The 23,344-nt window shown below is 36.7% G+C and overlaps 2 protein-coding genes and 3 non-coding genes across 5 annotated transcripts; 3 read left to right on the forward strand and 2 right to left on the reverse strand.

Moving 5' to 3' along the window:
* Positions 1-331: 331 nt before the first annotated feature.
* On the forward strand, positions 332-2,288 carry LOC123258120 (NADH-quinone oxidoreductase subunit F-like). The gene has a single exon (XM_044718000.1). It carries the CDS (start codon positions 971-973, stop codon positions 2,222-2,224), a length of 1,254 nt encoding a protein of 417 aa, XP_044573935.1. The 5' UTR covers positions 332-970; the 3' UTR covers positions 2,225-2,288.
* Trnaa-ugc lies at positions 486-558 on the reverse strand. Its single transcript has one exon. It is a non-coding gene; the product is annotated as a tRNA-Ala (tRNA).
* On the forward strand, positions 879-951 carry Trnak-uuu. Its single transcript has one exon. It is a non-coding gene; the product is annotated as a tRNA-Lys (tRNA).
* Positions 2,289-6,978: 4,690 nt separating the features above from the next.
* On the forward strand, positions 6,979-7,066 carry Trnas-uga. Its single transcript has one exon. It is a non-coding gene; the product is annotated as a tRNA-Ser (tRNA).
* Positions 7,067-20,813: 13,747 nt separating this feature from the next.
* On the reverse strand, positions 20,814-22,482 carry LOC123258122 (cysteine desulfurase IscS-like). Its single transcript, XM_044718002.1, has one exon. It carries the CDS (start codon positions 22,433-22,435, stop codon positions 21,188-21,190), a length of 1,248 nt encoding a protein of 415 aa, XP_044573937.1. The 5' UTR covers positions 22,436-22,482; the 3' UTR covers positions 20,814-21,187.
* Between the last annotated feature and the right edge of the window lie 862 nt (positions 22,483-23,344).

The following is a 23,344-nucleotide window of genomic DNA, read 5'->3' on the forward strand; positions in this document are numbered from 1 at the left end:
GTTAGAATCACTTTTATAATCTTTGGCTACCAGATTTCCTTCATTTTCTTCCTCCAGACATATGTAACTGTCTAGGCAAGAACTGCTGCAAAGTTTTATAGGCAATAAGCCTAGTACTACATCGTTTTTATCATCCAGCGATACAAGCTCAACTTTTTTAATAGGCATTGTAGGATCATTACCTTCAGGCCACTTTATCCTTGTAGTCGGGGTTTTTCTAAACACCTCTTTTCCAGGTATCATCTTAAAAACATGCTTTTTTCCACTCATAGGCGTTACCAATAAATTAATTGTTAGTATTCTAACATTTATTGATTAATTTATTGTTAAATTGGTATATATTACAATTGTAATAACCAACATTACTTGTGTAGAGAAAAGTTACGAAAAGAAATAGAGATTTTCAGGGAAGTAGTATAAAATCCTCATAGATTAAAATAAGCTGCTTTGACAGGTTTTGTGGCGGCTAGAGCTGTATAGACTGGTGGAGGCAAGCGGGATCGAACCGCTGACCTTCTGCGTGCAAAACAGATGCTCTACCAGCTGAGCTATACCCCCAGGTAATTCTTGCTTAAAGCATAAATCACTCAGGCTGAAATGCAAGAAATATTTATCTATTAGGCTATTGCTAAATAGTGTACAAATTCTGCAGGGTGTACACACTTCTCTATTTTTTTGTCTCCTTAGCGTTATACGTCACACCATCCAAATAAATCTGTGAACTGAAAATTAACAAGAAGTTTTCCTTTAAAAATTTTTTAACTAAATTATCACTAACGCAGTATATTATATAATTCATTTAACCACACATGAAAATTTTAGTTTGATTAAAACGGATAAAAACTGTATTGATGTTTAGTATAGCTGAAAAATGAAATGATCCCGTAGCTCAGCCGGTAGAGCAACTGACTTTTAATCAGTGGGTCACGCGTTCGAATCGCGTCGGGATCACTCACAAATTTTGAAAAACATGCTAAAAGAACAAGACAAAATATTCACCAACCTAAATGGTAAAGAAACTCCACTACTTGAGGGTGCAAAAAAACGTGGTGGTTGGCAAAAAACAAAGGAATTACTGGATTTAGGATCAGAAAAAATCATTGATGAAGTAAAGAAATCTGGCTTGAGAGGTCGAGGGGGTGCAGGATTTTCCACCGGCCTTAAGTGGAGCTTTATGCCCAAAAATCTCCCAAAAGCATATTTAGTAGTCAATGCAGATGAGTCAGAACCTGGTACATGTAAAGATAGAGATATATTGCGATATGAGCCACATAAGTTACTTGAGGGAATTCTCCTGGCCAGCAGAGCGATCAGCGCATCAGTTGCGTATATTTATATCAGGGGTGAATTTTATAATGAATATTTAGTTCTGAAAAAAGCACTTGAGGAAGCCTATAAAGAAAACTTAATTGGAAAAAATGCCTGCAAATCAGGTTATGATCTTGATGTGTTTATCCATAGGGGTGCAGGAGCTTACATATGTGGAGAAGAAACAGCTCAACTTGAATCAATTGAAGGAAAAAAGGGCTTTCCTCGCATGAAGCCTCCATTTCCCGCAGGTGTTGGACTTTTTGGCTGCCCAACCACAATAAACAACGTTGAAACTATAGCCATGGTTCCAGATATTCTAAATCGCGGAGGAGAATGGTTTACATCTCTTGGTAAACCAAATAATACTGGTACCAAGGTCTTTTGTATTTCAGGACATGTAAACAACCCGTGTAATGTTGAAGAAGAGCTCGGAATTCCATTACGTGAATTAATTGAAAAATACGCAGGTGGAGTGCGAGGAGGTTGGGATAATTTACTTGCTGTAATACCTGGTGGGTCTTCAGCGCCATTAATTCCAAAATCTATATGCGATACTATTGAAATGGATTTTGATTCATTAAGAACTGCACAATCAGGGCTTGGTACTGCTGCTGTAATAGTGATGGATAAATCAACTGATATAATAGCTGCAATAGAGAGGTTATCACACTTTTATATGCATGAGTCCTGTGGACAATGCACACCATGCCGTGAAGGTACTGGATGGATGTGGAGGATTATGAAGAGGATGGTGGCAGGAGATATTAAACCTGATGAAATAGATAAGCTGCTTGACCTTACAACTCAAATAGAAGGACATACAATTTGCGCGCTTGGCGATGCTGCAGCTTGGCCGATTCAAGGATTAATAAGACATTTTCGCCATGTTATCAAAGAGAGAGCGATAATTTAACTTTACTTATACTTCTTAAGCCGTTTTGCTACTTAGCAACCAGAGCTAAAAAATATTGATTCCCTTCTCTTTTAGGTGCCAATTCTACCTTTGCGATATCTTCAGTGTCTCGAATTAGCCGTTCTAATTTTTCCAGTCCAACTTCAGTGTTTATAAGCTCTCTCCCTCTAAATCTCATTGTGACTTTAATTTTATGTCCGTGGACAAGTAAGTCTCTTGCTTGACGCAATTTTGTTTCGTAGTCGTGATCACCAATATTAGGACCCAGTTTAATTTCTTTTATAGTTAATGTTTTTTGTTTCTTTTTTGCTTCACTTGCTTTCTTTTTTATATCATACTTTTGCTTGCTATAATCCAGAATTTTACATACTGGAGGGGTTGAATCAGGTGCAATTTCCACCAAGTCTAAACCAACACCCTGTGCAAGCTCCAAAGCTCGTTCTATTAGCACGATTCCGATCATTTCACCACTGTGATCAACTAAGCGTACCTCCTTAGCTGTGATGAATCCATTAATTCTGTTTTTATTGTTCTTTTTAACTTGCAAACTTTAACTCCCTTAATTCAAATTAATACTTTTTAACAACAATTCAATAGCCTTCTCCAAAGAAAAAGACTCCTGTCTTTCCGATCCTAAATTTCTCACTGACACAGTTTTACTGGTAACTTCATTTTTGCCTACAATCCACAATATAGGAACCTTGTTTAGACTATGCAAACGTATCTTATAACTAATTTTTTCATTGGTCAAATCAGTCTTGACTCTTACACCTTGTTCTTTTAAGACATTGCTGATTTTTGTGGCGTAACCGTCAGCCTCATTTGTAATGGTCAGAATAGCAAGTTGCGTTGGAGCAAGCCAAACTGGAAATTTTCCTGCGTAATTTTCTATCAAAATTCCAATAAAACGCTCAAAAGTCCCAAGAATTGCCCTATGTAACATGACAGGGTGATGCTTGTGCCCATCTGCTCCTATATAAAAAGCTCCCAGACGTTCTGGTAAAATGAAATCAACTTGCAATGTTCCACATTGCCAGCTTCTGCCTATTGCATCTTTCAAAACAAACTCTAGCTTTGGACCATAAAATGCACCTTCACCAGGGCTCAGTTCATAACTCAAGCCCGCTTCTTTAACGGCTTCAAGCAGCGCTTTTTCAGCTCTATCCCACACTTCATCATCTCCTGCCCTAACATCTGGACGGTCTGAAAATTTCACAGAAATTTCATTGAACCCAAGCTCTGAATATACTTCTTTTAAAAGGTCACAAAACTTTATAGTCTCAGAATTCACTTGTTCTTCCATACAAAAAATGTGTGCATCGTCTTGCGTAAAACCACGCACTCGCATCAGTCCGTGCAATGAGCCTGAGCTTTCATTCCTATGACACGTACCAAATTCTGCCATACGTATCGGTAAATCACGATAGCTTCTGGTGTGAGAATTAAAAATCTGCACATGACAGGGGCAATTCATGGGTTTTATTGCTAGCTTTTTGCTTTCAGATTCATCAACAATAAACATATTTTCACGAAACTTATCCCAATGTCCAGATTTTTCCCACAGCTCTTTGCTTACTAAAATAGGAGTTTTTACCTCAAAATAGCCATTATTTATTAGCTTCTTTCTGATGTAAGACTCAAGAACATTATATAGAATATATCCTTGTTCATGCCAAAAAACCTGCCCAACAGCTTCCTCTTGAATGTGAAATAAATCCATATCCTTAGCAATTTTGCGGTGATCACGTTTTTCTGCTTCTTTGAGGCACTCAAGGTAAGCGTTTAATTCATCCTTATTTCTCCATGCTGTACCATATATTCGCTGCAACATTGGGCCCTTTGCATCACCTCGCCAGTATGCACCCGCTACTTTCATAAGTTTAAACGCTTTAACTCTGCCGGTTGATGGTGAGTGCGGACCACGACATAGGTCAATAAAATCACCTTGCCTATAAACAGTTAGGTTTTCACCCTCTGGTATGGATGAGATAATATCAACCTTATATTTTTCGCCTATATCACTAAAGAAATCAATTGCCTGCTTGCGAGTCCAAACTTCTCGAACAAATCTGTGGTTACTTTTTACAATCTCTTTCATTTTCTTTTCTATTGCGGTAAGATCGTCCGTAGTGAAGGTACGACCTGTAGCAAAATCATAGTAAAAACCGTCCTGAATTGTTGGGCCGATAGTAATCTGAGTATTAGGAAATAGCTCTTTCACTGCCTGTGCCATTATGTGAGCAGCATCATGCCTTATTATATCTAAACCCGCTTCGTCACTCAGTTGTATCACCTCTATCTCTGCATCAGCTTCAATTTCACGTGAGAGATCATGCAACTCACCATTTACCTTAAAGGCAATTGCTTCTTTCAAAACATCCGGTTGTAATATATCAAAGCCAGTAACTTTACCACTGTATTCTTTTACTTTTTGTTCGGCTGAAAAAGTAATCCTAATCATTTATCGACCCTTTTGTCTAACCCTCTCTTTGTCATCCCAGTGCTTGACACTGGAATCCAGCTTTTTTGTAATTTCATTGAAAATGTTGTATAGTGTGCTTGTTCACAATCAATTTTACTGGATCCCAGTGTCAAGCACTGGGATGACACCTTTGTGTTTGAGGCAAAACAGGCTATAACATTTAACATACTGCCCTCGCAAACAAATGTTCGTACAGTTGTGTATCAGCTACTGGGATGACACCACCCCTAGTGGGCACTGCCCCTAAATCATAATGGATAACAGGGTTATAAGCTCTGAACATTAATAATAAGGCCTATTCTTCTTTAACCTGAGTGCAATTGCGTCTTCCCAAACTTCACCATTACGCAATAACTTTTCTTTATTGTACATTAGCTCCTCTCTTGTTTCAGTAGCAAATTCAAAGTTAGGACCTTCAACAATTGCATCAACTGGACATGCCTCTTGGCAAAGTCCGCAGTATATGCATTTTGTCATATCAATATCATAGCGCGTGGTGCGGCGACTACCGTCTTCTCTTTCCTCTGCTTCAATAACTATTGCTTGAGCAGGGCAGATAACTTCACATAATTTACAAGCTATGCATCGTTCTTCACCGTTTGGATACCTACGCAACGCATGCTCACCACGAAACCTTGGACTTAAAGGGCCCTTCTCCATAGGATACCTCAAAGTAACCTTTGGCTTAAACATATATTTTAATGTAATAACAAACCCTTTAATTAACTCTACAAAAGACCAGTACCAAGCTAATTTCTTGAGCATAAAATATTTAAAACTTGTGTCAGTCATTATAAATCATATTATCAGTTTTCAAAATAAATATTTTCACCTGGGTGACTTTTTAGGTATTTTGGTTCCTTAAGTATAACATTGCTAAGTAGTTTATATAAATAATGACAAACACAAATGAAACTATTTTCGCTTTATCGACCGTATTTGGTAAGTCAGGAGTTGCAGTAATCAGAATTTCAGGCAATTACGCGCTTAAAGCTTTAAATCATTTTCATATTAAGAAAGAAATTAAACCAAGATTTGCTACTTTAGTTGATCTATATGATGATTCCAGTCAATTGATAGATAATGGAATAATCATCTATTTCCCTGCTCCAAACAGTTTCACTGGCGAGGATGTTATAGAGTTACAAGTGCATGGAAGCAAGGCAGTTATAAAAATCATCTTGGAGGAATTATCAAAAGTTTTCGTTATGGCCAAGCCTGGAGAATTCTCACTTAGGGCTTTTCTAAATGGTAAATTTGACTTAACGCAAATAGAAGGGATTGCAGACTTAATTGATGCTGAGACGAAAATGCAAGCTAAACAAGCGATTAAGCAGATATCAGGAGAATTGGAGAGACTATACAGCAATTGGAGGCAAAGATTGATAACGATACAATCCAAAATCGAAGCATATATAGACTTTCCAGAGGACATTTGGGCAGAAAAAAGTGAGTTGGAAAAAATTAATAATGAAGTGCAATCTCTCGTGCGATTGATACAAGAGCATTTAAATGATAATAGACGGGGCGAAAGGTTGCGTGAGGGTTTACATATTGTAATAACTGGTGAACCAAATGTCGGTAAATCAACTCTGTTTAATTTCTTAGCCAAGCGTGATATTGCTATTGTTTCTGAATATGCAGGCACAACAAGAGATATACTTGAAGCTCATATTGACATTGGCGGATACCCAATCATTCTCTCTGATACTGCTGGAATTCGTGAAAGTTCAGATCCAATAGAATTAGAAGGTATAAGTCGAGCGAAAAAGAGGTCTTTTGAAGCTGATTTAAGAATAGAACTATTTCCTTTTGAACAGCGTCCTAATATCAATTGCAACGTTGTAAATAGCGATACTATTTATGTATTGAGCAAAGCTGACGATGTTATCAATAATCACGATATAAAAATTAATGGCATAGATCTTTTACCCGTTTCTATTCTAAAGGGAATAGGTACAAACAAATTGATCTCTCTCATAAAAGAGAAGGCAGAGGAAAAATTTGGGCATGATAGAGACACTCCTGTGATTACTCGGCAAAGACATAGGAATCACATGCAGAAAGCACTGGAACATTTACAACGTTTTAATATCGATAATCCAATTGAGTTGATATCTGAAGATTTGAGGCTTGCTGCATTTGAACTTGGTGCGGTGATTGGAATTATTGATGTTGAGGAAATATTGAGTAGTGTGTTTAGCAACTTTTGCGTGGGCAAGTAAAGCTTTTATAGATTGCTTAAAATCAAATGTTGTGATAGAAAAGAAATGGACGGATGGCCGAGCGGTTTAAGGCACCAGTCTTGAAAACTGACGTACGTGATGAGCGTACCATGGGTTCGAATCCCATTCCGTCCGCACAGCATCTCGCTATGCTAGCTGATTTTTAGAGCTTATTTGGACTATGTGGTTCATAACGCTGGAAATCTTGTCTAATCTAGCCACATCTTTTAAAAATACATCCCTTTGTAAATTGACCTTGTTAGCAAAGAAAGCTAATATCTATAAATAGATCACCATCTGAATATGAAAACCGATATAGTAATAATAGGTGCAGGACCTGTTGGAATATTCACTGCTTTTCAAGCGGGAATGCTTGATATGGGATGTCATATAATAGATGTTTTGGATCAAGCAGGAGGACAATGCACAGCTCTTTACCCAGAAAAGCCAATATATGATATACCTGGTTATCCTGTAATTACTGCCCAAAAATTAATTGAGCAACTAATGGAGCAAGCTTCGCCATTTAAGCCTATTTACCATTTAAGTCAAAAAGTAGAAAAGATTTCAAATAACGAAGGTGAAAACTTTACTATCATAACGAGCATAGGTACAGAGGTAAAATGTAAGGCTGTTATTGTTGCTGCAGGTAATGGAATGTTTGAACCTAACCGTCCACCCTTAAGTGGTATATTAGAATATGAAAATAAATCTGTATTTTATAGTGTAAATAAAATTTCCGATTTTCAGGATAAAACTATAGTCATTGCAGGGGGGGGTGATTCTGCGGCTGATTGGACTGTAGAACTTTCTAAAGTTGCGAAGAAAATTTATGTGATACATAGGAGAAAGGAATTTCGCTGCACTCCTGAAACTAGAAATAAATTAGAATCACTTGAAAGTGATGGAAAGATAGAACTGGTAGTGCCATATCAATTACACGAACTAGCAGGAGGTAATGGGCAATTGAGCACAGTGATAGTAAAAAACATTGCCTCTAAGGAAGAAAAAGAAATATCCGCTGATTTTTTGCTGCCATTTTTTGGATTGTCAATGAATCTTGGTCCAATAAACAATTGGGGTATACAGTTAGAACATAGCCGCATAGTTGTCGACCCAGCTACACTTAAAACCAGTAGAGATAGGATATATGCAATCGGAGATATAGCTATTTATTCAGGCAAACTAAAGTTAATATTAAGTGGTTTTGCTGAGAGTGCCATGGCTTGTTATGACATATACAAAGTAATCCACAATTCTCCGGTTAACTTTCAATATTCAACCTCAAAGGGAATTCACGGGAAAGAAAAACTTCCTTGACAAACCTCGCCAGCTCCCTTATCATGAAAATGAAGCTATTGTATTTGCTTTCGCCAATCTGCAGATTAAAAGGTAAGGATTACTTAATGTATCGGCGTCTTATGTTCAATTTTTTGCAGTATATAGATACTGTATGTCTTTACAAAACTTCATCTACATCTAGATTTTTATCTAAATAAGCTGAACGCGCTTACAAAGCGTTACAAGACATCAAAAAATGCCAATACTCGACAGAGATAGTAAAAGACTAGCTAACTCGGGGATTCTTTGTCTTTTTTTCTGCTTAGTAAATTTCTTAAACGTTTGCAGCGTAGGTTAGTTGCAATTAAAAGCAGCTGAATTTCGCTTGTCAAGCGTTTAAAACATAAAAAACGCCAATATTTTAAAGCGGATAATAACCCCAGGGCTTCTTTTGCCTTTTTTTTTATTTGGTAAATTTCTTAAATATTTATGGCTAAACGACAACCGTCATCCCAGCGGGATCTAGAGATACCGCGAATGAATCGCGGTATGACGTAGGACTGCTGTCATTCCAGTGCTCCTTTTTTTGTCATCCGAGTAGCTGACACTGGGATCCAGGAAACTTAACTTTACACCAGGTGAATGTACAATAAGAACTGGATTCCAGACTGGAATGACACCGAAGGGGCTACTGGGATGACAAAAGGGGGCACTGGGATGACAGGAGAAAGAGGCACTGGAATGACAAAGAGGGTACTTGGATGACAGGAGGTAATGCAGGAAGTCTAATAGTGCAGCAACACGGAACCCCAGGTCAGGCCTGCACCTATTGAAATCAGCAGTACCAGATTTCCTGATTTTATTTTTGATTCTTGTATTGCATAGTCTAAGGCCAGTGGAATTGATGCCGCTGAGGTGTTTGCATGCTTATCAACGGTATTAATCACTTTCTCTATAGGAAAATCTAATTTCTTTACTACTGCTTCAATAATACGAATGTTTGCTTGATGGGGAATTAACCAGTCAATATCAGTGATTTTCAAATTATTGCATTTCAGAGTTTCCTCTACTGAGGCTGTTAACTTATCCACTGCATGTTTAAACACTTCTCTTCCATTCATGCATATTTTTCCAGAATCACCAGTTGAGGATATCCCTCCGTTCGTACATAGTATGTCCACATTGCCGTCAGAGTATAAGTTTGTTGATATGATGCCGCTTCTACCCATTTCTGATTTCATCACCACTGCACCAGCACCATCACCAAAGAGTACACAAGTTGACCTATCTTCCCAATCAACAATCCTAGACATTATTTCAGCACCTATAACCAATGCATATTTAATTCTATTGTTAGATTTTATGAGCGAATCAGCAACTGTAACTGCATATATAAAACCAGAGCATGCTGCTTGTACATCAAAAGCAAATGCGTTTTTACATTTTAACTTACTTTGTACAATCGTTGCACAGCTAGGAAAAGTTTTATCAGGAGTTGTTGTAGCAACTATAATCAAGTCAATTTCATCTACTGAAATTTTAGCTTTTTCTATAGCACTTTTTGCTGCATTTACAGCTAGATCTGACGTTAGTTCTCCTTCATCTGCTATATGCCTTTGAACTATTCCTGTTCTCTGCCTTATCCATTCATCGCTCGTCTCAACTATCGATGCAATTTCGTTGTTACTCAACATTTTTCTTGGTAGGTAAGATCCAGTGCTTAATATGAAACTTTTATTCAATATGACTTACCCCGTTAATTATCTTTTGATTTAAATTTTCACTAATTGCATTTACTGCAAATTTTATGGCATGGGCAAAAGAAATAGCATCAGAATTTCCATGACTTTTAATGATGATACCATTCAGCCCTAAAAACATAGCTCCACTTCTAATTTTGGGATTAAAACGCGTTAAAGCTTTATTTAGTTTGGATTTTAACAATATACCAACAAGCATTTTCGCTATCCACGAATTGAATACTTCCTGCTTTATTAGATTGATAAAGGTACTAGCGGTTGCCTCAGCCGTTTTGAGCATTACATTGCCAACAAAACCATCAGCAACAATCACATCTATATTACCCTCTAAAAATTCACTTGCCTCTATATACCCTTTGAAATTAATGCCTGGAGCGTTTTTAAGCAACTCAAAAGCGCCGCGCACTGAGTCATTACCTTTAACTTCTTCTGTGCCGATATTTAGCAAAGCAACTTCAGGATTGTCAATTTTTAATGCTATTTTTGCAAATATACTACCCATTAACGCAAATTGAAATAATGAGTCGGCATTACAATCAACATTTGCACCAAGGTCAAGCAAAGCGAAGCTTTTTGTCTTAGTGGGACAGATAGAGGCAATAGCAGGACGATAAATATTTGGTAATGTTCCTAAAACAAATCTGGAAATTGCCATCAACGCTCCGGTGTTGCCTGAAGATACCACTCCGAAAGCTTTACCTTCTTTCACTGCAACAATTGCAGCTTTCATACTTGAGTCTTTACGATGTCTCAGCGCAAAAGATGGCTTATCATTTGCAAGGACATTGTCAGAACAATGAGTAAATTCAGAATTGTTACTTACTTTTTTATATTTCAAAAGCAAAGGAGATACTTCTTCCTTATCTCCATAAATATGAAAAAAAACTTTAATGCCTGGGTCAACAAGGTTGTCTAAAAAAAAACCAGCACCATGAATTACGGAAAGAGGCGCAAAATCTCCCCCCATAGCGTCAAGTGCAATAACTATATTATTATTGACCGTAGATAACATATCATAATAGTCACTCTGCCTGTTGCTTGATGAAAACCCGTTTTCCTTTGTAACTGCCATCAACTGCTACGTTATGAGGCAACATGAATTCCCCAGTTGTTGAACATACCACAACATTCTTAGGCTCAATAGCATGATGAGAACGATGCATATTACGCCTTGACTTTGACTTTTTTCTTTTTGGAACTGCCAAAACTTCCTCCATTCTACTACAAAATTCAATTCATTAGTAACATGTTTTTTACAGGAAGTAAACAGGGATAGTAAAATAAGTAAGGTTTGCTTATGTAATTGAGTTCTATAGCTAAAGTGGCTCTACAATTTGAAAAACCGTCATTCCGCTACCAGTTAGTGGAATCTATACCGCGAATGAATTGCGGTATGACATAGGGAAACCTTTCTTGGGTTAGCTATAAATTAAAACATCAAGTATATCGAACTTAAAACATATCTCAGCTATACTTTGCGATAAAGTTAATAAAAATTTTAATAAAATCAGTAAGACTAACCTCTAGCTAAAATGAATACAAAGTGAGCTTTTTTGATATAAATAGTGTTAGAATAATTGGTAGGTACTTTATCAATTTTTTGTTAAGGCTTGGTAGTGCATTCATATTTTTTATTCAATCTCTATACCACTGCCTTGTGCCGCCATATTATTTTAGCAACGTAGCAAGACAAATTATAGAGATAGGCTTTTTCTCTCTGCCAATTGTTGGGCTCACTGGAGTTTTCATAGGAGCGGCGATAGTTTTACAAAGCAGCTTGAGTGACCCATTAATTAACCAAGAACAGATAATACCCAAACTTGTTACGATCACTATCATTAAAGAGTTAGGACCAGTTTTGATCAGCTTAATAATGGTAGGAAAGGTTGGATCATCAGTTGCAGCAGAAATTGGTACAATGCGCATCACCGAGCAAATAGATGCACTTACAACCTTGAACATCAACCCTTTTAAATATTTAATTGCACCAAGGATTTTAGCGTCAATCATAGTATTTCCCATACTTACAGTATGTGCAGATTTAATAGGAATATTTGGAGGATGTATCACTGCAGTCTTCGAATTTAACCACAATTTAAATATATACATTAAACACACAGCTCAGTTCTTTAATACGTATGATTTTATAACTGGGCTAATAAAAGCAACTGTATTTGGCGCCATAATTTCTGTCTCAAGCTGCTATTACGGTTACCATTGCAAAGAAGGTGCACGAGGAGTAGGTGTTGCTACAACATCAACTGTTGTTTTATCGTCCATACTGATCATTTTAGCAAACTACATGATTACTTTGATACATGCGTAACCCCATAATATCAATATTGAACTTAAGCTTATCTTTTGATGATAGGACAGTACTAAAAGATCTAAATTTTGATATATTAAAAGGGGAATCATTAGTCATACTTGGTGGCTCAGGAAGCGGCAAATCTGTATTAACAAAAACAATTATCGGCTTGCTTGCTCCAGACTCAGGGTCTGTTAAAATAAATAGTAAAAGCAAAAATAAATTTGGGGTTTTATTTCAAAATTCCGCTTTATTTGACTACGTTACAGTGTGGGAAAATATATCTTTTAATTATAAAAAGCGCTTTAATATCAGCAAAAAAGAGGCAAAACAGCTAGCAATCGAGAAGTTAAATGATGTTGGACTGGAGGAAAGCATAGCAGATATGTTTCCAATAGAGCTATCAGGTGGAATGAAAAAAAGAGTGGCACTTGCAAGGGCGATTGCACACAATCCAGAAATCATTATTTTGGATGAACCAACTTCAGGATTGGACCCAATTATGTCAGATATAGTAAACGAGATAATAATAAAATTATCTAGAGATCTTAACCCTACAATTATCACGATTACACATGATATTCATAGTGCATTTAAAATAGCTGATAAAATAGCAGTATTATATGAAGGGGAGATCATTTCCCATGGAACTGTTCAGGAAATACAAAATACTAATAACCAATATATAAAAAAATTCATTCGTTATATATAGCTATAGGTTCACAAACGAGATTGTGAGTACTAAACAGTTTAACATAAAAATTGACAAAGCTCGATTCTTAAAGTATGTTTAATTGAAGTAGTAATTACGAAACTATAATGGCAGTAAAGCACATAAGAAAACGTTTATATCAAGCTATAATGTTACCACTTATAGCACTGTTCTTTATAGCAGCAGCTCCATTTGTAGCATTAAGTCTCTTGGTTTTTAACATCTGGAATACAGAAAGTATAAACAAAGCATTAAAGTATATTATTATTGCTCCATTAGTAGTGCTATATTTGCCATGTGCAATGCTAGCTCTAGTGCTACATTTATCAATTAGTACTTTGTTGACAGTCGCAAAAATTACACTTTTTCCTGAGTTCTTTTTGTCTTTGCGAATTAAGGAAGGAATTAAGTTTAGTAGAGTTTTTAGCTTATCTATTACTCAATTCCATAATATGGATTTTTATGCATATATAAAAGACTCTAAAACTTTTTTTAAGATAAAAGATAGTAATAGAAAACTATTAGTAGCACTTCTTAAAGATAACGACTTTAGTATACAAGATGATACACCTTTCCATTTCTATGAAACACACCTAGAGTTTGTGACAGATGTCACTACTAAGATTTCCGATAAAGAGAAATCAAAAATCATATTCGATTATTTAGGCCTAAGTAACTTAAAACCTTTAATCCAAAAAGATAGTTATGGTGAACGCCGTCTGTATGAAATTTATAACACACATGAAAAGCTTATTAAAGTAGTTAATGATATTGACATAGGATTACTTAAAACACTGCTCAAGTTAAATGAATCTTCAGTGAGAAACCCGAAATATATGTGCATTTCGCGGTTATCCAATGTTATAGATTTGTTTGATAATAATGACTTAGTAAAAAACATGTCTGATGCCTTTAGAAACAAACAAATACTTGCTGTGCAAATGGCTGAATACCTCTCCATATTTCTTGGACATGAGTACAATGGGTACTACAGTAAGAAGGTAATGCAAGACAATTTAAAAAAGTTGTTTCTAAAAAAGGATTTAATTGATAATTTATCTTCTAACTTGGGCGCACAATCTAGTTTAATGCTAATAATCAAATATTTTTTGCGTAAAGAGATGAGTGAACGCGAGTTTGATAACCTCACTTCAATGTTGGAAGATAAAAATATGATTGATAATTTAAAACATATTGATGATATTAACAATGTTCTGCCACATACATTAGAATGCAATGGCTATAGCACTTTTTTGGGATTAAGGGAAATTTTTGATCTTAAAACAGCAGCTTCTGATATAAGTAATCTGCACTTATTGTTAGCAAACAATAGGTTGTTTTATAAGTTCAGGGGCATCCCCATTGGAGTCCTTAGAAAAATCTGCAGTACCGAGCTATATGAAAACTGTGCAAATGTTGACGAAGTTTTAGCATTCTTTGATTGCTTGGGTGATAAAAGTAAAAATAAAAATATTTTAGATAATCTAATAGTTGCTTTTGAAAAAGATCCCGAAGCAACTCATGCACTTTTAAATAGTAAATTATTCAATTCTCGGAATGAAATACTACGGGTGCTTTCAGATGAAAAATTTGATGGTAATAAAGTGAGAGAAATATTGAATCACATTAACTTGTTGTGGACGTTGCGAAAAAATAGTATGTTTAATAATGATATGGATCTAGAGGACAAGCTTTTTTATACATTTCGCCCACGTTTCATAAATAGTGAGTTTCGTGGATGTGCACAAGATTATGCTCTATTAAGTGGAATACATAATAATCAGCGAGCAGAAAGAGTTTTTTCTAAAAGTGTTAATCTGTTTCAGATTTTCCTCAAAGAAGCGATAAAAGATAGGTATGAACTAATGTTTCCCATCATAGAAGACACTAAAGTTGAACATTTAGTTGATGGCAGATTTATCTCAAAAGTAAGAGATAAAATAAACCGCTACCTTTCTAACTTACTTATTTTTAAAGGGAACCTGTTTTCAGATGTAAGTAATATACTTAGATTACAGGTAATAATCATCCTTTTTTTTCCGTTGTTTGAATTTGAGGAAGGTCTGCATACCACTCTAGAAGAACGATGGGAAAAAATACTGAAAAGAAAGTTTACAGAGCTTTTTGTGGCACAGAAGTATCAGCAAATTACACCAGAATCTTTAGCAAAAATTCAAGATTTAACAATACAAGACTTATCAGCAATACCAGAAACTGAGGAGATAGAAGAATTTTTAAGAAAAAAAGGAATAACAAATTCAGATGATCTGTCTTTACTAGCAAAATTGATAGAGGACAGTATTCATATTGCAAACGTAATTGGAGAAAGAGTAAGTCTTACACAAAACATAACACAAACAATTTGTGATACATTTAAAGATATCTCTGTAAACCATAACACAAAACAAACACCACCATCTCTTCTTGATTTATGCAAGACAAATATAATTGGGAGTTCTTTAACTGAGCAAATAAGCTGCTAGGCAGGATTTATTTTAAAACTTTTGGCATTCGGCGCCTTGATGCTTTACCGCAACGCTTTTGTTAAAATCTGTCATCTGGAAAATGATAGTTTTTCAAATTGTCGTAAGTCAGTTTAGCTATATATAGGATGACAGAAATTGTTTGTATTAGCTATATTCAAAAGCTCTATTGATATTTTGCAATATTTGTGATAAAATAATAGCTTAAGGTTGAGAGTAAAAATTTATGAGTGAAGCTCAAGGTCCAAACATTGCAGAATGGCAAGCGCAGCAGCAACACCAAGAGGCTGCTGGTGAGAAAAGTGGTTTTGGTCTTGGTCATAGTGACTCTGTTTCAACAGTTGTCGATGGAATGAAATGGTTGTTCAACTTTCATGAAGGAGCAATTGCTGCTTATAGTAACGTGTTTGAAGGTTTGGTGAGTGGCAGTAGTTTAGTAACATTGTTTGGAAAGTCAGGTAATATGTTTGGCATAAAATTTCTTGAAGGCCTTGCAGAATATTTTTCAGGTGGAGGTGGGGAAGATATGCCATCAGAAGGAATGGATATGGCTCATGGTGATGATGGACATCACTCAGATGATTACCCTCATGCCAATAACGAAATAGCTCATAATGCTGATGGTTTGCAAGACATGCATGATGCAGGTGATCACCATGGTCAATCTTTTTCACCTGGTCCTTCACCATCTGTTGGCGATGACCACGGGCATGAACTTGGTTAAACGCTTAAAAACTATTGAATAGTTGGGTTCGCAAGAAAAGTTGCTATTGTTATGAGTTTGTCTTAGTGAAAAAGGTTTCAGTTTTAGGGTCAACAGGAAGTGTTGGAAAAAAGACTGTAGATTTGCTCTCAAAGAGAAAAGAAGAATACCAAGTGGAAGCACTAAGTGCCCATTCGAACTTTGCTCTACTGGCACACCAAGCAAAACTGCTGAATGCAAAATATGTTGCTATCTCCGATGAAAGACTTTACAAAGATTTGAAAGAAAGTCTACTTGGTACAGATGTAAAAATAGCAATTGGTGCTACAAATGTTGCTGCTATACCTGTTGATCTCTCAGTTGTTGCAATAGTTGGCATTGCAGGCCTTGGGCCAGTTATGGAGGTTATAGAAAGCGGTACCAAAGTCATTGCATTGGCAAACAAAGAAAGCATTGTTTGCGGTGGAAAGTTATTACTCAAAAAAGCTAAAAAAAAAAATGTACAAATAATCCCTATTGACTCTGAGCACAATGCAATTTTTCAAATTTTGCAAAATGACGACAAATGCGTAGAAAAGATCATACTTACTGCTTCTGGTGGACCATTCTTAAATTATAGCCTTGAGCAATTAAGAAATATCATGGTAGATCAGGCGCTTAGTCACCCCACTTGGAATATGGGAAAGAAAATCTCGGTTGATAGCGCAACAATGATGAATAAGGCACTAGAGATAATAGAAGCACATAACTTGTTTAACATCAGCCCGGATAAAATTGAAGCAGTAGTGCATCCTGAGTCAATAGTACATGGAATTGTAACTTATAAGGATGGGTTCAACTTTGCTGTGCTTGCAGAAACTGACATGGCAATTCCTATTTCATATGCTCTATCTTGGCCAGAAAGATTAGTTTTAAATTATAAATTAGATTTAACAAAGCAAGGAAAATTGACCTTTCAAGAGCCAGACCATAAGCATTTCCCTGTGCTAAAGCTTAGCATGGAAGTGTTAAACTCTTCTACTCCACAAACAAACAGTATTGTGCTCAATGCTGCAAATGAAATAGCTGTTAATGAATTTTTGAAGTCACGAATCGGCTTTTTGGAAATAGTAGAGGTAGTGGAATCAACAATGGAAAGTTTTGGTAGTTATACCGATATTAATTCACTATCTGATATAATAAATATTGATTGTGAAAGTCGTATTATTGCTCACAAAATTGTTGAAAGTAAAGTTGTTGCGTATAGCTAGAGTAATGTAACCAGACTGCATTCTGTGATTTTTAGCAAAACACGATACACAATCGTCATTCCGCTACTAATTAGCGGAATCTATGCCGAGATACCGCGGCGGTATGACGGTTCGCGGTGGTATGACGGTTAAGTAATTCGTCATCCCGCTGCTTGTTAGCGGGATCTAGAGATACCGCGGCGGTATGACGGTTCGCGGCGGCATAGCTATCTTCAAAAATATGGTTGAATAATTGTTAATAATAGTGTATAATTATTAATATTTTTAAGCACTTTGGCTATGGCTTTATCTAAGTTTCTCGACCCTAAGCTGGATTTGACCTTCAAAAAAATATTTGGCACTGAAAAAAATAAGAATATTCTCATACATTTTTTGAATGATATTTTAGGGTTTACTGAGATAAATACTATACAAGAAGTGGAATTCCTCAGTACTATAATGGATCCTGAAATTGCATCTGATAAACAAAGTATAGTTGATGTTCTTTGCAGGGATTCTAGTGGGGCCAGGTATGTGATTGAAATGGTGCGACCTGAAAGTCTTCGGTCATATTGTTTAAAAGGAGAGGAATTCCTCCAGAAAGAAACTGAAAGGATTCTAAAACTTATTAAACCAGATGTTTTGCCATCTGAGTCTACGCATCAGTGCGAATCGGGCAACCGGTTGGTGCCAAGCGATGCGGACAATGAACCTCCTCTTGAAAAAGAAGATGCTCAATCGTGAGAGGAGCATAAACTACAAGCATCATGTGGTTGGAGAGCTAGGCTAGTGGTATGGTGAACGTAAGTGAAACTTCAAAGTATCGTAATTATGAAGGAGCTAAAGATGCTGATAAGCTCTAACCAAAAAGGTAATGTGGATAAGTTACATTTCTCATTTCTAGATGTACGCAAATAATAACTCCACCGGTATAGAGAAGTCACCTAACCCACTGTTGTATGACAGAAGGAACAGGGTAAGCCTGTATTTTCGCCTACATGGCAAGCAAACCGCAAGGAATGCTGATGGAAGTGCAGGTAAAGGAGAATGGAGAAAGCGAATGCCATTTTGTAACGAAATGGATAGAATTTGTAACATTAATTCGCGTGAAAACGAGCAGACTTCCGTTTGGTCCCTCGTGACAAGAAACTTTGTTAACCACTTAAGGTAGGAAAGCAGATGATTACAAGTAAACCTGTAAGTGCATCTACCGAAAGCTTTGAAGCATGGAAGCAGTTGCCATGGAAGAAATGCCAGAAAGTTATTGTGAGGCTACAAAGACGTATTGTTAAGGCTGTCCAAAAAGGAAGATGGGGTAAGGTAAAAGCTTTACAACATCTTCTCACACGCTCTTTTAGCGGAAAAGCTTTGGCTGTTAAGAGAGTAACTGAAAACCAAGGAAAAAACACAGCGGGTGTAGATCGTCAATTATGGTCAACTTGCAATGCTAAATTTCAAGGAATAAAGCAGTTAAAGCAAAGAGGATATAAACCTTCTCCGCTAAAACGGATTTATATCAGTAAATCTAATGGCAAAAGAAGACCTCTTGGAATACCATCGATAAAAGATAGAGCCATGCAAGCATTATATCTGTTTGCTCTGGAACCGATAGCTGAAACAATCAGTGATCGTCACTCCTATGGCTTTAGGCCTAAAAGATCCTGTGCAGATGCTACAGTAGCTTGTCATTTGTTACTGGCAAGTCGTAATCAACTACAATGGATACTTGAAGGTGATATCAAAGGATGCTTTGACAACATTAATCATGAATGGCTTATGAAGCATATTCCTATGGAGAAGAAAATTCTGCATAGTTGGTTAAAAGCTGGCTTCCTAGAATCGAAAACTCTGTATCCCACAACTGCAGGTACCCCGCAAGGTGGTATAATTTCTCCAATACTAGCCAATTTAGCCTTAAACGGACTTGAAAAGTTATTGGAAAGTCGATTTGGTAAACTCGGCAGTAGAAGAAGAAACAAAATCAGAAGTGGAGTGAACGTAATCAGATACGCAGACGACTTTATTATTTCAGGTTTCACACATGAAGTACTGGAAAATGAAGTTAAGCCTTTAGTATCATCTTTTCTTCATGAGCGAGGTTTAATTCTTTCAGAAGAGAAGACAAAGATTACATCTATCACAACAGGGTTTGACTTTCTTGGTTGTAATGTACGTAGATATAATAAGAAGTTAATTATTAAACCTTCGAAAGAAAGTATTAAAAGACTTCTTAATAAAGCACGTACATTGATAAAAGCAAATATAGAGAACACTCAGGCTATAGTAATTAAGTCACTCAACTCTCTACTGAGAGGATGGGGAAATTACTATCACCATGTGTGTGCTAAAAAAGCGTTTAGAAAGATCGACAATGAAATTTGGCATAGTTTATGGAAATGGGCAAAGAAAAGACATCCTCGTAAAGGATTACGTTGGATAAAGAATCGTTACTTCAAAGTAATGGGTCAACGCCAATGGGTCTTTGCTGCACCCATATGCAAGAACAAACCAAAAGAGATACGGTATTTAAGACTGCTTAAGCTGATTGATATACCTATCAGACGACATGTTAAAATCAGAGCGGATGCAAATCCCCTTGACTTAAAATGGAAAAAGTATTTTGATGAGAGAGTGAAACGAACAAGAATGTTAGCAAGCTCTTTCTCAAGAGAAGGTTCTCTACTGTTGGTGTCACCATTAAGAATGATGTTTCCTGAGGAATCATGAAGGACAAGCCGGTTCTAGAAAAGAAGAACTTAGATAAGGGGCTCAAGCGTAGTGTGGGGAAACCTGCATGCTGCGTTTCTAAGGGAGGGGGTAGTAGTAATACTGCTTCCTTACCTGACCAGCTTACTCGCGATAAAGGCTTCGAAAAACGAGCTCAATTATATGCTGCTAAGGCTTACTCAAGGCAAGCTGATAAATCTGGTAAGTACATTGATTTAAAGAAGGTTTTCTTTATTGCTATCTCTAACCCTCTAAGACTTAAGCATGCCTGAAGGCACGTATTTTTTTTGAGGTTAAAAAATAAAATTACAGCTTTTCAATTGTTTAAGAGCTTCGGAGCTCTTCAAAGATGAGACTAATAATTTTATGTGCCTTTTACCAACCGCCAAAAATTATTTAAACGATTGAAAAGTTCTTAATTTATTTGTTACGGCCAAAAACGTGATACGTGCCTTCAGGCAGCTTTGGCTTAGAGGGCTAATTGTAATTTATTTCCTGATAAGCTTGATTATATATCCAGCCACACTATAAGAGATGAGAAAACCAATGAGCATGACTTAAAAGATTTTCAATTTGTATTTATTGAACTACCTAAATTTCCTAAGAATAAGGAAGAACAGCTAGAAAGCATAGTGGATCGTTGGTTATTTTTCTTCAAATATGCAGATGAAACTACGGAAGAAGACTTAAGGAAAATAGCAGAAAAAGCACCAATAATAAAGTTAGCCTACGATGAATTAGACAGGTTTAGCTGGAATGAAAAAGATTTAGTAGCTTATGAAGAAAGAATAATGGATCTACGGAAAGAAGAAGCCATTCTTGAATACAGACTTGACCTTGCTACTGAAAAAGGCATCCAAATTGGCGAAGAAAGAGGCATCAAAATCGGTAAAGAGGAAGGGAAAATTGAAGTCGCAAAAGCAATGCTGGCTAATAATGTTGATGTCAACACTATTGTCAAGTTTACTGGCCTTTCTATTAGTGAGATTGAAGAATTAAGTGTGAACGGTACAGAGTAATTTCAAAGTGCATTTGCAGTTGGAACGGATACATTTAATGAGAGTCCCATTTCACGGTGTTCAAATCTACTCCTTCTTGTACCATCTCCCAAAGTGGGCTCATTTCTCTCAGTCGGCCAACATTTTTAGCAACAAGATCTGCTGCATACAAAACTTCTTCTTTAGTTGTAAATCGGCCTAGGCCAAATCTAATTGATGAATGCTCAAGGTCATGGCCATTATTTAGCGACCGTACTACATAGGAAGGCTCAAGAGACGCAGACGTGCACGCAGAACCAGAACTTACTGCTAAATCCTTGATTGCCATGATGAGAGACTCACCCTCAATATAGGGAAAGCTCAAGTTTAGGTTGCCAGGAATTCTATTTTCATAATCACCATTTAAAACGATATTAGGAAACGCTTCTTTTATCTTGTTATACAAAATATCCCTTAATTCTTCCACTCTAGTTGTTTCTTTTTTCATTTCTTCTCTAGCAATACGTGCCGCTTCACCAAAACCAACTGCAAGAGGTGTTGGAACTGTTCCAGAACGCATGCCTCTTTCCTGTCCACCACCACTAATTAGTGGTATCAGCCTAACACGAGGATTCTTTCTACGTACATATAATGCGCCTATTCCCATAGGTCCATAAATTTTGTGGCTAGAGAGACTCATAAGATCAATGCACATCTCATTAACATCAATTGGAACTTTTCCAAAGCTTTGAGCTGCATCTGTGTGGAAAAATATATTATGCTTTCTACATATTACACCAATTTCTTTGACAGGCTGAATTACTCCGATTTCATTATTTACCATCATCACTGAAACCAGGATTGTTTGATCAGTAATTGCTTCCTCAAGCTTTGATAAATCTATAATTCCGTTTTGCTTAACAGGCAAATATGTAACTTTAAAGCCTTCATTTTCCAGATGCCGACAAGAATCCAGAACACACTTATGCTCCGTGCAGACAGTTATTATATGATTTCCTTTATTTTTATAAAAGTGAGCAACACCCTTGATTGCCGTATTATTTGACTCAGTTGCACCTGAGGTAAAGATAATTTCTTTGCTATCTGCGTTCACCAGATCAGCGATGTGTTTCCTTGCTTTTTCCACTGCTTCTTCAGCAGTCCAACCAAATGAATGGCTGCGAGAGTGTGCATTGCTGAACTCACCAAAGTAAGGTATCATCACCTCTAAAACACGGGGATCTACTTTAGTAGTAGATTGATAATCAAGAAATATTGGTAATTTTATTTTAGCATCGTGTATTTTTTTACTTTCAACATTCATAAAGCTACCACGGAGACAAAATTTACAATTATTTTATAGCATTAAAACTTAATTTTTTCAAGATATAATCTTGCATCAAGTACAAAAGTGTCATCCAAGTAGCTGACACATAACTGTACGAACATTTATTTGCGAAAGCAGTGTGTTAAATGTTATAGCCAGTTTTGCCTCAAACACAAAGGCAGTGCCCAGACACTGGGATGACACCCTATTGGTGGCAATTGCTTCCAAATCATAATGTTTGTACAGCTGTGCGCCGTGCGCTGGAATCCGTTTTAGCCCTTATCTATATCTCAGTTCCACCAACAGTTATTGCGTCGACTTTGAGTGTCGGCTGACCAACTCCAACGGGCACATTTTGTCCATCTTTCGAGCATGTGCCAACACCAGGATCTAACTTTAAGTCATTACCAACCATAGATACTTTTTTCAACACTGTTGGACCGTCACCAATTAGTGTTGCTCCTTTTACTGGCTGTGTAATTTTGCCATTTTCTATTAGGTAAGCTTCCGAAGATGAAAAAACAAATTTTCCTGACGTTATATCAACCTGCCCACCACCGAAATTTACTGCATATAGACCTTTCTTTACGCTAGATATTATTTCCTTCGGTGTATACTTTCCGGGCAACATATAGGTGTTTGTCATGCGCGGCATAATAACTTCTTTATAACTGTCTCTTCTACCATTACCAGTTGGGCTTACACCCATGAGTTTAGCGTTCATATGATCCTGCATGTATCCTTTTAGGATCCCATCCTCTATCAATATATTATAACTGGGTGGAGTGCCTTCATCGTCTACGCTGATAGAGCCGCGCAAATTGGGCAGAGTTCCGTCATCAACTACTGTGATGTCACTAGCTGCTACTTGTTTACCCACAGAATTTGAAAATGCTGAGACTTTTT

The sequence above is a fragment of the Drosophila ananassae genome (genome assembly GCF_017639315.1).
Source record: "Drosophila ananassae strain 14024-0371.13 chromosome 4 unlocalized genomic scaffold, ASM1763931v2 tig00000245, whole genome shotgun sequence".
NCBI classification, from domain to species: Eukaryota; Metazoa; Arthropoda; class Insecta; order Diptera; family Drosophilidae; genus Drosophila; species Drosophila ananassae.

Coding starts and splice junctions, on each gene's coding strand:
- LOC123258122 (XM_044718002.1), bottom strand. CDS start 22,435: ATGAATGTTGAAAGTAAAAAAATACACGATGCTAAAATAAAATTACCA.
- LOC123258120 (XM_044718000.1), top strand. CDS start 971: ATGCTAAAAGAACAAGACAAAATATTCACCAACCTAAATGGTAAAGAA.